The 15,112-nt window shown below is 50.2% G+C and overlaps 1 protein-coding gene across 1 annotated transcript in view; it reads left to right on the top strand.

Moving 5' to 3' along the window:
* Positions 1-1,297: 1,297 nt before the first annotated feature.
* The window catches only part of SPAG9 (sperm associated antigen 9), a 2,066,870-nt gene continuing 2,053,055 nt past the window's right edge, over positions 1,298-15,112 (top strand). Inside the window, exon 1 of the mRNA XM_078654422.1 lies at positions 1,298-1,871. Within this exon, the coding sequence (XP_078510548.1) occupies positions 1,572-1,871 (300 nt within the window). The 5' untranslated portion in view covers positions 1,298-1,571. The remainder of the gene's footprint in view (positions 1,872-15,112) is intronic.

Raw genomic sequence — 15,112 nt, 5'->3', positions numbered from 1 at the left:
ATGTAACTTCTACCTAAAATGACCTTGTTGCCTACGGTCATGCACGGTTAATATTATTGCAAGTTACTGCTATACATATATGCACTGCAGTAATGGGTGTATACTGTGCTCCTGTCATCCTTCTCTTCTTGTAACTGTAACCCAGCATGGGTGAAGTAAAAACGTACGAAAAAGCAATAAACAGATTTAAACCAAAAAATACAATTAATAAATATATTGCTTATTTGTTGTTCTTAAGTCAAGGTATTTTATTCACGGATCTTTCCCGTGGACTATCATACATGCCGGGCATCCTGCTGCCCCATGGAACTGCTCATGGACTTCTTTACTTTTGTCCTGCCTGCCATTTTGCTGCTGTTCTCTGCCGTTTTTCTCTGGACCCTGACCCGCCATCTTGTCCATTCCCTTGTCCTTTACCCTTTTCCCTCTTTTCCCCCTTGACGATCCTCTGATTTGCCTTTTCTCCATACCTTTGTATCCCTCCCACCCTCCCTTGGTGCTGTGACTACGTCCCCCCTCTGACCCCCTTAATGGAACTCTGCTCTCCTGGTTTTTTTTTTTGGGGCCTTGACCTGAGAAAATCTACTATTTGTATATATATGTATATAGAGATAACTCTAACCACTAGTATATGTAGTAGACCCTTGTACTCACTACCATTCCTAACTCTTAGAGTTTATCCATTTGTATCTCTTCCTTGCGTGACGTTACAACTTGTACATTTGCAATTTTTTCTGTTTGTATCTCTTCCTTGTGTGACTCTACAACTTGTACATTTGCAATTTTTTCAGGTTGTATCTCTTCCTTGTGTAACTTTATCACTTGTACATTTGCAATTTTTTTCTGTTTCTATCTCTTCCTTGAGTGACGTTAGAACATGTACATTTGCATTTTTTTCTGTTTGTATCTCTTCCTTGTGTGACTCTACAACTTGTACATTTGCAATTTTTTCTGCTTGTATCTCTTCCTTGTGTGGCTTTACCACTTGTACATTTGCATTTTTTTTCCTGTTTGCATCTTTTATGTAACTCATGTAATTCCAAATCCTTATGTATCGCAACTGGTTCTTATGTAATGCGCTCTGACACCTTCGTGTAATGTTCGCGCTATATCAAATCGCATTAAATAAAATTAAAATAAATATGTCCTGGGCCCGTGGTGGAGACATTTGGCTTCTTAAAACAGCAACAAATGATAGCATTGTCAGGCGATACGCTTCCAGGCAAATCCGAGATGGGAAATCTGCTGAGCATGCGGGCAGTCTGCAGTTTATTAGCCGGGAGGCGAGATCGTGCTCTCTTGCGTGACCGGAACTAAGCTCTTAAGTGGCCCAGCCACGCGGCTCGCATAGTGTGCTCGCGTTCCTTGCACACCGTCCACCGTATGACCGAGAACGCTTCGGGGTACTGAATCCCGGGACTCGGTGTGGGAGAGCATGCGCGCAAAAGCAGTGCAACGTCACCGCGTAGCGTGCAACTTCATACGGCCCATTTTCCTTCTTAGACCGAGTGGGCAATCCTACTGACAACAAGGAAGTTTTGTGCATAGTGGCGGCTGTGAACTGAAGGGCCATGGAGGTGGAGGACGGGACCATGTACCAGGATGACCCCAACAACAGCGCTGTCATGTCCGAGCGGGTGTCGGGGCTGGCCAGCTCCATATATCGTGAGTTCGAGCGGCTCATTGGAGAGTACGATGAGGACGTGGTGAAGGAGCTGATGCCGCTTGTGGTGGCCGTATTGGAGAACCTAGATTCGGTATTCGCTGACAACCAGGAGCATGAAGTGGAGCTGGAGCTGCTGAAAGAGGACAACGAGCAGCTCATGACGCAGTACGAGAGGGAGAAGTCCCTACGGAAGCTTGCAGAGGAGGTAGGGAGCGAACAGGAGGCGGGTTGTTTACATCATCTAGGGAAGTGGCGCGAAACAGCTGATAGCTCACCGGTTCATGTCCCTGGCACGCGCTTCAAACTGCACTTCTCCAACTTCCTCCTAGCAGATCGTTTAACACCTGATAGTCAGCTCTTTCCCTAGCAGTCATAACAAGAAGCACGTGTAGCCACACCCCGCCTCCGACCACACCTCCTACCGGGCACTTTGGTACAGCTAGCAGCACCCATACAATACCTGCATACCTAATAAACTCTAGCTTCAAAGGACGGAGGATTAGAGCATTTTGGGAAATAGCATCATAGCAATGTGTTGCTTATTGTCAAGTGCGGTGTGCTCTTGTGCAGCTATATATTTTCTTTAGAGTTGTAGGGAGAGCGTTGTTCGCCCATTTGAAGCAAATCACAGAGGCTCGCTCACTCAGCAGATGGGTAGGTATAAGTAGCGTAACTACACCAGTGGTCGAAGTGGGGACAAAAAAGTAGGGGAACTGTGGGCGGAGACTCGGGGGGCGGGAATAAGCAGAGGATTGGATTAGTGGGCGGAGTCGCAGGTGTGGCTAAAAATAGCAAAACATACCAATTTTTTGTGCATTTGGCATTTCACTGACCAGTTACAGCTTATAACATTGTTTAATTCAAACAATCGATAAACATGTTCATTTGAGGTTTAATATACAAGTTGTTTATATTTAATTCATTTACAATGTGGGACATGTTTCCAATCACAGAATATTCCAAATACTTATAAGTGGAATCATAAGCCATTTGTCTCCGAGCCATGCAGTTTTTCATTGGCACTTCCTGCATTGCAAATCCCTGATGAGTTTGCAATGCAAAATGGAGGCACCAATGGATGAGGTGGACTGGCCTTAAGGGGACTGTGTATCATCCCCAGATCGAGCCTCCCCTTCCCACCGTCATTCTGGCATCGATCAATACCCTGCTTTATACATACCCATGTTCTGTCCTCTCTTTGCCACCATTACTTCCTGGCATCGCTCATTACCGTACTTCTGGCATAGCAGGGTTGAGCCCTCCTCTTACCAACCTACATCTTGGCCTCACTCTGAACCCTGATTCCAGCAAACCCAGATCTAGCCTTCCCCAATTGTAATTCCTGCCATCGTACATTACTCTACTTCTAACATACCCAGATCCAGCTTTGCTTTCGCCCACTCTCACTTCCTGGCATTGAACAAAATCCTGCTTCTGGCATAGCCAGGTTCAGCCCTACCCTTGCACCCTTAACCCCCGGCATAGTCGTTAGTATGCTTCTACCATACTTAGAGCCAACCCTCATCTCGTCACCTTTAGGTTCTGGCTTCGCTAACTACCCAACTCCATGCATACAGGGTATAGCCTTCCTGTCACCTTACTTCCTGGCATTGTCCTTTACCCTACTTTTAGCACCCCAGGATCAAACCATTCTGTTGCCACCCCTATTTAAGGCAACACTAATTACTTTACCTTTAGGATGTCAGGAGCCAGCTCTCCCCTCACCATCCTCACTTTCTAGCACTGCTCATTACCATGCATCTAGCATACCCAAATACAGCCCTCCCATCACCACCCTTACTGCCTGGCACTCATTACCTTGCTTCTAGCATACCCAGCTTCAGCTCTTCCCTTACCGCCTTTACTTCATGTTATAGTTTATTGCCATGCTTCTACCAAACTTAGATCTAGCCTTCAACTCGTCCTGCTTAGTTTCTAAAATCACTCACTACAAAACTGTGGAGTTCAGCTTCAGAGGCAGTCCAGGCTCCTCGTGCAGGCCCCCGTTCAGAGAAAAGGGCAGAGCTGTAAAGGATTGGTCGGGGACCTCTGGGCAGGCACGGAGAGCAATTTCCAGTAGAGGCTGGTGGGGCTGGGTCAACTTTTCATTGGCTGGCTGGAGAGCAGATTTATAGCAAGTCACAAAGTCCCCCAGGTGTAGGGTGACCAGATCTTCAGAATATAAAACCGGGACGGGCACAGACATGGAAATAGACATAGGACTAAATGCCCTATTAGGTCTCTGGCTATATATATATATATCAAAACAAAGTTTAAATTGATGGCACTCCACTCGGGAAAAAATTTCAACACCGTTTATTTCAGTGGCTGTGATGACAGCCACTGAAATAAACGCTGTTGAAAATTTTTCCAGAGTGGAGTGCCATTGTGGGGAAGTGGGTGTAGCGGGCCGGAAAATCAGGCGAGGAGGCCGTAGGTAGTGGGCAATACTGGTAGTTTTATTTCTTGGAACAACAAGGAATGTCACAAGCGAGAGGAAGGGTGGCTCCCGGCGATGTCTTCTGATCCGGCTCTTCTGTCTGCAGCTCGAGGTCTTTAGGCTCTCCTGGGATGGCTCCGATGGCGGGGAGGTTCCACGGAGGGCAGTACGAGAGGAAACAAAAGACAAGGGACCGTTAGTCCTATCTGGTACTCTACGCAGTGGATACCGCTCACCGTCACCCGGGCAGTGCGAGGGGGGGGGGCGGAAACAGGCTGTGAGGAAAGGAGGGTACCGGGAAAGGGAATACAGGGTAGGAAAATAGAGAGGGTGAAAAAAGGGGGGAGGACGTGAGAGGGACGGGGTTGTCGCTGTGGGGTGCTATACAGTTCTTTATACAGTGCAGGGAAGGTGAGACTATGGAGAAGGGGTTATGTACAGGGCCGACACAGGGACTCCTAATGAGTAGGGAATAGGAAGGTAAAAGGCACTCACGCGGTCCGCCGTAACTCTCCGGTGAGTTACGGCCGCTCTCCAGCCACCTCCGTTGGATTCCACCACTCCTCAGTCCACACGTCTTCTTCACACGCCTGTTCTCCTTCTCCGTCTCCAGCCAGAGGGTCCTGCCACGAAACTCCGACAATGGGTTCTCTTTGCTCCTCGTTTTTATCCTGTGCTGGCGCTGCCTTGGGGGCGGGACTTCCGGGGTCAGCACGATATGGTTCCTCCGGACCTGCTGCTCTGGTTGGTCCCTGCGGGAGAGAGAAGGGCGGGGTTTCTTTGGTCAGGGCTGGTGTTCCGAGTCTGGTCTCGGATATGGCGTCCTGGCTCTGGAGCCGCAGTCCCGGAGGTAAGGGATGAGGTATAGGCGGGGGAGAGGGGCCCCCGACGTGGGCTCTTCGGGTCGCCGTCTCACATCCCCTTCCCCTAGCTGTCCTTCCTGTACCGGGTGGAGACAGGGGGTACCGCGACAGGAAATCAGCATTACCCTGATCTGTGCCTTTCCGGTGTCTGGTTTGAAAGTGAAAGGGTTGTAGGGACAAAAACCAGCGCAGGACCCTGTCGTTCTGTCCTTTGTTTCGGGCCATCCACTCCAGGGGGGCGTGGTCTGTGTAGAGGACGAAGTCTCTGCCCTCTAGGTAGTACCTCAGATTGTCCACTGCCCACTTAATGGCTAAGGCCTCCTTCTCAACTACAGCGTATTGTTTTTCTCTAGGAAACAGTTTGCGGCTCACGTAGAGTATTGGTCGTTCGTTGCCGAGTGTGTATTTCTGAAATAGTACGGCACCCAACCCATGATCTGAAGCATCTGTTTGCAGGATAAAAGGGAGCGAATAGTCGGGGGGTACCAAGACAGGACTGGAAGTCAAGGCGTCCTTCAAGTCCGTGAAGGCATGCCATGCTTCGGGAGAGGGGTTTCGTAGCTTCTCGTCGGAGCGGTTCGTTTTCTTCAGGAGGTCCGTAAGGGCTGCAGCTCTCTGGGAGAAATTGGGCACGAACCGTCGGTAATACCCGAGAAGCCCCAAAAAGGCTCGAAGGTCTTTTTTTGTTTGGGGAAAGGGAAGGGACCGGATGGCCACGGTTTTGCTTTCTTGGGGTCTTATCAGGCCATCACCCAGAAGGTACCTCAGGTATTTGACTGTTTTTGCCGCTAAGGTGGTTTTGGCTGGATTGATGGCAAATCCAAAAGAGCCCAAGGAGGAGACGACGTTGAACAGATGCCTCAAGTGTTGGGGCCAGCTGTCGCTAAAGATAATGATGTCGTCTAAATAGGCGCCTGCGTAGTGGGAATGAGGTCGCAGGACCTGGTTCATGGCGCGTTGAAAGGTGGCTGGGGCACCATGAAGACCAAAGGGCATGACCACGAACTGGTATAAGCCCTCAGGGGTGGAAAAGGCAGTCTTCTTCTTGTCTTGTTCCCTTAGGGGTATCTGCCAGTACCCTTTGCAGAGGTCAAGGGTAGATATATACTTCGCCTTCCCTATCCGCTCAATCATTTCGTCCACCCGGGGCAAGGGATAGGTGTCGAAGCTGGACACCTTATTGACCTCCCGGAAATCTATGCAAAAACGGACCGACCCGTCAGGTTTTGGCACCAGAACGATGGGGGAGTTCCATTCGCTAACTGAGGGCTCTATGATCCCCATCTTTTGCATAGCTTCTACCTCCTGACGGATAACCGTCCGGCGTGCCTCTGGTACTCGGTAGGGTCTCAGTCGGACAACTTTCCCTGGTTCTGTTTCTATAGTATGTTCAGTAACCCTGGTTCGACCCGGGGAAGAGGAGAAGACCTCTTCCAGGGACTCTAGGGTTTGTTGCAGTTCGTGGATTTGCACAGGGTTTAGATCAGGGTCGAGACAGGGGTCGAAAGTGAAGGGGGACCTTTTTCTGGTTCCGGACAGCACTGGTCGGGGACCTTCCCATTTTTTCAATAAGTTTATGTGGAAAATCTGGGAAGTGCCTCGTGTGGGGTCTAATTCCACCTCGTAGGTGACTGGGGTCACTTGTCGGAGGATGGTGTAGGGACCTTGCCACTGTCCCAGAAGTTTCTGGTCGGACGAGGGCATCATGAGGAGGACTAAGTCCTGAACAGCAAAGGCGCGGCTGCGGGTGCCCTTGTCGTATTGCCTCTTTTGATTGTCCTGGGCGTTTCCTAGGTTTTGTCGGACAATGTCCCGGATCATGGACAGGTGAGTTTTCAGATTCTCCAGATATTCGGGAAGCGGACGAGTGCGGTCCGGCTCGTCTTCCCAGGCCTCCCGTGCCATGTCTAGCAGGGTACGAGGGGGACGGCCATACAACAGTTCGTAAGGGGAGTATCCGGTGCTACTCTGCGTTTTACAGCGGATAGCGAATAAGGCCAAAGGAAGCATGTCTACCCATTTCTTTGCTTCCAGGCCCAGAAGTTTCTTCAGCGTCTGCTTCAAAGTGGCGTTATAACTCTCCACCAACCCGTCCGTTTGCGGATGATAAGCAGACGTTCTAATCTGTTTAATCCCAAGCTCCGAACAGACACGTTTCATGAGAGCCGAAACAAAAGGAGTACCCTGGTCGGTTAGGATTTCCCGGGGAAACCCTACCCGGGAAAACAAGGAGATCAGGGCCTTTGCTATAGTCTGGGTAGTGGGCTGGCGTAGGGGAATGGCCTCCGGAAAGCGGGTGGCATAGTCCACTATGACCAACGCATAGCGACACCCGCTACGGGAGGGCAGGAGGGGCCCGATAATGTCCATCCCTATACGGCTAAAGGGGACGTCTATGAGAGGGAGGGGTTGTAAGGGAACACGGGGAGGTCTATGACGACTGTTTTTTTGGCATACTACACATTCACGGCAGTAGGTTTTGACTCTTTGATACACCCCTGGCCAATAGAATTTCTCCAAGACTGCTTGGCTGGTCTTCTCGTCCCCGAAGTGTCCCCCTAAAAGATGACTGTGTGCCAGGAAGAGGACTTTATCTTGAAAGGGACCGGGGATAAGTAGCTGGGCGTTTTGTTGGACACCCCATTTTCGGTACAGGAGCCCGTTTTTCTTATAGAAGTAAGGACCTACTTGCAAGGGGTCCTCGTGATCAAGGGCTCTTCCCCAGGCTTCCTGTAGGAGTGGGTCTTCCTGCTGGGCCGCCCTGAACTCCCGGTCGGTCTGCCAAGGGTGTTCATCCACAATAGCGGGATAAGCGCTGACGTACTCCTTCTTCTCTCTTCTTTTCTGGCTTTTGGGTTTGTGGGGTTTGGATGTCATCGCCGGTTTGGGTTGTCCCGGATACGGTGCCTCTTTCCACCACTGGGCCAGGGAATCGGAGGTGTCTTGCAGGAGCGTAGGCAGTCCCGGATAATCACTCCCTAGAATGGCCTGTTCTGGAAGGGCGGGTACGAGTCCAACAGTGAGACAGGAACCTGGGTCTTTAGAATGTTGTACTCGCACCTGAGTCGTGGGGTACTGTTTGGTGTCGCCGTGGACACATTGAATGGCTACGTGGCCAGTCGGACTACTGACCGGGTGTGCAAGGTCTTGAGGCCTAACCACGCTCTGACGACAACCGGAGTCGGCAAGGGCCATGAGGTTTTGACCGTCGATTGACACCGGACAGTGGAACGGCGGGAGAGAACCCCCAGGAGGGTTGCAGAGATAGTTCCTCACAAAGCCGACCTCCATCGGCTCTTCCTTCTGCGGGCACATTCGGGCAATGTGTCCGAACCCTCCACATGAATAACACTGGGGTCCAGGAGTAGGGGTTCGAAACACCACCGGGGAAGGAAAAAGGGGGGTTGGTTCAGGCCGTCGGGCAGGTGGTGGCCGGTTAGGGCGAGTGGTCAGAGCCGACGAGGGCCTGTGTGGGTGTTCCTCCTTCCCCCGTTGGAGCTCCTGAGCACGGCTATAGGCTGAAGCGATCTCTATGGCGGTCTCCAGGGTGAGTCGGGAGTGCTGTCTCACCCAGCGTTGTGTGGCCGGGTGTAAGGAGGTAAGGAATTGCTCCAGGTATATTTTCTCCATGATGTTGTCTTTGGTGGACGTCTCTGGCCGAAGCCATCGGTTCGCGAGGTCCCGAATCCGAAACGAGAGGGCCCTCGGGTTCTCTTGAGGTTTCTCCCGGGCTTGGCGTAGTGTCACCCTGTAGGTGTCATCGTCGATGCCCAGACGTTCTAATATACACTGCTTAATGTCAGTATAGGGGGTGTTGCCCTGTATGTTGGCCTGTTGGTAGGCGGCTTGTAGATTGCCCGTGAGGAGCGGCCCCAGATACTGGCCCCAGCGGTCCACCGGCCAGTTGGCGGCTTGGGCTATTCTCTCGAAATTAGTGAAAAAGTAGTCCGGATCCTCCCCTGGGACATACTTTTGAAGGACCACCGAGGGGAAAGAGGTCACTGGCCGTTGCTGCCCCAGGGCATCCGTTAGCTTTCCCATGGTTTGCTCGTGGGCCACCCCCTGGCCCTTCAGGACGTCATGTAGCTGTCCTCTATCGTCTTCTGCGGTTTTGAGGAACTGTTCCATCAATTTGCTGAACTGTTCCTGGGATTCTGCCATCTTCTTAACCACGGCCTCCATGCTTCCAGCAGATCCCACTTCTGACACCAGATGTGGGGAAGTGGGTGTAGCGGGCCTGAAAATCAGGCGAGGAGGCCGTAGGTAGTGGGCAATACTGGTAGTTTTATTTCTTGGAACAACAAGGAATGTCACAAGCGAGAGGAAGGGTGGCTCCCGGCGATGTCTTCTGATCCGGCTCTTCTGTCTGCAGCTCGAGGTCTTTAGGCTCTCCTGGGATGGCTCAGATGGCGGGGAGGTTCCACGGGGGGCAGTACGAGAGGAAACAAAAGACAAGGGACCGTTAGTCCTATCTGGTACTCTACGCAGTGGATACCGCTCACCGTCACCCGGGCAGTGCGAGGGGGGGGCGGAAACAGGCTGTGAGGAAAGGAGGGTACCGGGAAAGGGAATACAGGGTAGGAAAATAGAGAGGGTGAAAAAAGGGGGGAGGACGTGAGAGGGACGGGGTTGTCGCTGTGGGGTGCTATACAGTTCTTTATACAGTGCAGGGAAGGTGAGACTATGGAGAAGGGGTTATGTACAGGGACGACACAGGGACTCCTAATGAGTAGGGAATAGGAAGGTAAAAGGCACTCACGCGGTCCGCCGTAACTCTCCGGTGAGTTACGGCCGCTCTCCAGCCACCTCCGTTGGATTCCACCACTCCTCAGTCCACACGTCTTCTTCACACGCCTGTTCTCCTTCTCCTTCTCCAGCCAGAGGGTCCTGCCACGAAACTCCGACAATGGGTTCTCTTTGCTCCTCGTTTTTATCCTGTGCTGGCGCTGCCTTGGGGGCGGGACTTCCGGGGTCAGCACGATATGGTTCCTCCGGACCTGCTGCTCTGGTTGGTCCCTGCGGGAGAGAGAAGGGCGGGGTTTCTTTGGTCAGGGCTGGTGTTCCGAGTCTGGTCTCGGATATGGCGTCCTGGCTCTGGAGCCGCAGTCCCGGAGGTAAGGGATGAGGTATAGGCGGGGGAGAGGGGCCCCCGACGTGGGCTCTTCGGGTCGCCGTCTCACAGCCATCAATTTAAACTTTGTGTTGATATCAAATGGGACACTGCCTTGGTCCCGTTGGTGGCACCAGCCGGAGAGTGCTCCCCCTGCGACGAGGCAAGTTGCGAGTTTATATATATATATATATATATATATATATACTACTATTATAAAGAGAGAACTTGCACCTTTTGGCCAGGTAAACTCGGGAACCACAGCGCCAATCTACACACCCGATACATCTATGAAAATGTCAGGGTGTGTAGATGGACATAGGCTATATAAATAAAAAAAAAAAAGTAAATTAAAAAAATTACGTTTGAAAACAAAGTAGTCCCCTGAAAGTAGCGCCGGCCGGGACCTAGCGCTGGCCGCGACGCGACGTGCGTGATGACGACTAAGGAGGAGCGGCGGTGCAGTGACGAGCGGCTGTGCACTGAGGAGCGGCGGCACAGGTAAGAAAAGGGAAAGTTCAGTGCGAGACTGTGTGATGCAGGGGGAGGCAAGAAGGACCTTGGCAGTGCTATCAGCTGGAAGAGGCAGCAGTAAAGGAAAATGTCGAAGCGCGAGGGAGTCAGGGCAGGAGGAAGGGGGGCCTGTTCAGCGCGAGACTGTGTGATGCAGGGGGAGGCAAGAAGGACCTTGGCAGTGCTATCAGCTGGAAGAGGCAGCAGTAAAGGAAAATGTCGAAGCGCGAGTGAGTCGGGGCGGGAGGAAGGGGAGCCTGTTCAGTGCGAGACTGTGTGATGCAGGGGGAGGCAAGAAGGACCTTGGCAGTGCTATCAGCTGGAAGAGGCAGCAGTAAAGGAAAATGTCGAAGCGCGAGTGAGTCGGGGCGGGAGGGAGTTGGGGCGGGAGGGGGGCCTGGTCCGTGTCCGTGCATGGGCATGCACGGACAATGTCGGGGCGGGCGGGGGCCTGGGCGGGCGGTTGGCCCTGAAGCCTCATTGCCCCCAGGCAACGCTGGGGCGAGCTGCTAGTATATATATATATATATATATATATATATATATATATATATAAAAACTCTACTCCGCAAAGAAGAGAGCACGCAGACGAAGAATGCAAAGTTCAAAGGCATTTTATTTCCCGGGGCCTCCTCCGCTCCTCCGACCTGGCAACACAGAACCATTTACACTTATGTAGAGATCATAGACAACATCTATTGATTTAAATTAAAAAAGGATACACCATTACAATCGGGCATGCAAGTGCCCTCTTTTGGAATGCATTAAGTAGTGCAGGTGGTCAAAACGGTGATTTGGAAAATAATTATATTTCAATCCTGCATAGTGCATAGTGTACTAATATACACCCTTAACCAGCATAATGCATCATCAGACCCCCAGAGTCTACCTACAATATGCACATTTCACCATTGTATCAGCCATGTATCTAAAACTAAGCATTTTGGACAACTGCTAATATTGTCACAATATAGCGCAAACTTTTTCATGTGACACTTTAAAAGACTGATCTGCTGCATAACTGTGCTGTATCTGGGAGACAAAATTCCAATTACAAATGGCTGGCATTTTAATTAGCATGGATATCACTAGATGCTGTGCAGATAAATCTCACTTGTAAATGAAATGAGAAACAAAATTGTAAATATATTACATGCCAGAGTGAAGCATCTGTTTGGCTGATAAGATATGCCATACGATGTGTGTTTTAGGAGCACAAATGTACCCCGTGCTTGGCGTGTAACAAGAAGCGTGACTACCATTCCCATAATGCCCCTGCTCAGTCACATTGAGTCAGTAAACAGACATTCATCACTCCGTAGGCATCACCAACGAAAGTGTAGCGTCCAAAATAATCAAGTCAACCTTGACCTCTGCGTTTAAGAGGGAATTCGGCAAAGTTCAAAGCCTACCGGAGAAATAGTGACATAAAACACAGATTCCCCAATGTATTCCAGCTTCTAGCTCCAGAGTGGATTTCCATTATGAAAAAGAATGTGAAATGAAACACATCCTCCTGCTGCCAATGCTGCTGGTGGGCCTGGCCTTGCCCTATGGCCTCTGCAGCCCCGATTCACACCTCATTAAATCCTGCTGTGCTGCTTAAGTGAGGCGAAGCAGCACAGCAGGATTGAATGAATTGAACTCTGTCCCCGTTTCTAAGAGAGCAGGTCGAAGTGTGAGTCTGCACAACACTGATTAACGTGCAGGTTCACCCGACCCTCCCTTAAAAACCGGGACATAACCCAGGCACTAGCCAAAAACCGGGACAGAACCCAGGCACTAGCCAAAAACCGGGACAGAACCCAGGCACTAGCCAAAAACCGGGACAGAACCCAGGCACTAGCCAAAAACCGGGACATTTGTACAATTTGGAGAAAAGTGTCGGGACACTTCTCCAAAAACGGGGAACATCTGGGGAAATCCGGGACGTCTGGTCACCCTACCCAGGTGGCGTTCATCAGTATGCTTGACACCAAAGAATCCTGATGTGACCATTGTCACAGGTCACAGTGGGGGCTGGCAGGCAGCGTCCTCACAAATGAGGTGTGAATCACGGGCTCACGGCAGCCACAGGGCCATCAGAGGTAGCTGCTTTCGCGCTATACTACACTGATGGCCCTTTCAGTGTCACTTTGAAGGCCCCGAGATACAGCAGGGAAGGGGAGGAGGTCGGGCGCCCTGCAGAGGCCTTTGTTAATATTCACGTTGAGTGGAAAAAAAAGGTAGCATTTTAAAGTATGCCTATTCCTACAGTCCCGGTACGCTCTTTCAGAACCAAGAAGTAGGGGAACGGACTAGCATAATTTTTAGAAGTAGGGGCACGCCGTGCCCTTCCGTCCCCGCCCACTTCTAACACTGAACTACACCATCGTAGATCACTGACCCTGAGGGAGGTACACTTCCAGGGTCGTTCTAGCGCTCCAACAGGCTTCTGACTAAGGCAGGGGTGGCTGCCACGAATGTGCACCGGTGGGGCAGCCGGGCAACCAAGTGTTGGGTGGTACAAATTTAGTTTGGTAACCAGGTGACGCTAGTGGGCGTTTGTTTCTATAGGTTTCTGATCGTATAGGAGTCATACATTGGAATACTCTATCATTTACAATTTTTAAAGAATCCTTCTTATCAGGTGATTTGGAGCTCTGTTATCTGATCGTTTTCTGTTCTCTGGTAATCACGGATATGGTGATTTGTTACAACTTTATTCTTTCTTCACTGGACTTCGGCTACACTTTGGTGGTGGTTGTGCTCACCTATACTGTAATTAGATTAAACTCCTGCAATCCACACTTCATTTTGATTTCTCACTTCTACTGTGGTAGTCGATTATACTTCTGTAATCCACATTCTACCTTGATATACATGTGTTACTATGTAGAATGGTTGAGTAATCATGTTCCTCTTGGGATTGCAGCCCTGAAGAAATCAAATGTGCATCATACTGCACGACAAAACACGTGTTGGCTGTTTTGCTTTGTTAACTGAAGATCTAGCTGTGTCTAGAAAAGTTTTCCTGATTTCGTTTTGAGAATTGGAAAGACTGAATAAATACATGGACATTGGATTGAAATTACTGGACTTTCTCATTATATCATGTACTGTTGAATTTACTAACTGTGTGCTCAGGGTCGATTTTGAATGTATTAAGTGTTGGGTGGGTTGGCGCTTGCATGCAGGCAAGGCGCAAAACAATAAAGTCATTTACCTTGCCTTCTGCTTGTTCCACGTCCTCTTCGGTCCCTCCTCTGTCGGCTCCTTGGGGTCTCGACGCCAGGAACTTCCACTAACCAATCCTGGCGCTACTCTCACCAACATGAGAGCAGTGCCAGGATTGGGTGGAGCGTCCTGGTGGACGCTCCTTTAGGCCTGTGTTTGGTCTCCACCCAGTTGTCTGAGATAGCTGAGTGGAGAGCTGCAAAGTGCTCATGTCATTTTGGCCGGCCTAAGAGAGCCGACCAAATTGTCATGCGCACTTTGGAGGGTCCATCTTGTTCCTCCATACCTCCTCGGCTGGTAGTCGGCAGCAGAGGAGGACATGCCTCCACTAATCCCAGCTGCAGTCTGCTGCGCTCCTAAACGTGAAAAATAAAATGGAATGAAATCATTTCATTGCCATTTTATTTTTCACGTTAAGCAACGCAGTCGGCCGAGGGCTATGACCCCTGCCTTCACGAAGAAACTGCTGCTGGACTAAGGGCCACTCTCAGAGCTGGTGGGCTCCTAGGGTCCAACTAATCAGCTAAGTTCTCCTGCTAGTTACAGACTCATGCAATGAGGGTCTGCTTCAAACAATATGTACCTGGGTTGATTTTGGTCCAGTCCCAGTTCTAGTGATTTTCAGCTGCTCATGAAGCACGATTATGACACGAAATGTTACACCATGCTAATGATTATAAATAGGGCTCCAGATTTTAATGTATTTCATTGTAAGGTCGATCCTGGGCAGCGCATGCGCTGCACTGCGTGCCATGCTGTAATTTAGACTGTGGGTGGAAGCACCACCCATCTTTTCCATTCATTTTTGTCCCTGCCCTTCATAAATGCCTGCTTTTGTTTAGTCAGCATGTTTAACCCTTTCGCTGCTAGGCCTTTCCCCCCCTGTGCTATGCCTTTTTTTGGCTATTTGGGTAGTTCGCGCTTAGCCCCCTGTAACTTTTTGTCCACATAAGGTATCCATGCCAAATTTGCGTTCTTTTCTTCCAACATCATGGGGATTCTAAAGGTACCCAAGGTTTGTGGATTCCCCTGGAGGGGACCCAGAAATGAGCCAAAATACAGCTACATTATTTTTTGGGGGGGGAAATGGGGAAAAAAGTGCTGCAAATGAAAGCACCTGGTTTTTCCCCTGCAAATGATATCAACAAAGGGTTTGTGGGGCTGAAATCACAATTTCCCCAGCTTTTAGGGACTGACATACTTTAGTCAGAAAACCAACATTTTTTTTACAAAGTTTTGGCATTTGACTCGGATATAGCCTATTTTTGCTATTTTTGTGCTTTCAACCGTCTTCCAGTTAATGG

The sequence above is a fragment of the Lissotriton helveticus genome, chromosome 7 (genome assembly GCF_964261635.1).
Source record: "Lissotriton helveticus chromosome 7, aLisHel1.1, whole genome shotgun sequence".
Lineage (NCBI taxonomy): Eukaryota > Metazoa > Chordata > Amphibia > Caudata > Salamandridae > Lissotriton > Lissotriton helveticus.
Note: the sequence above shows the minus strand (reverse complement) of the source record. Positions and strands in the feature narration are given on the sequence as shown.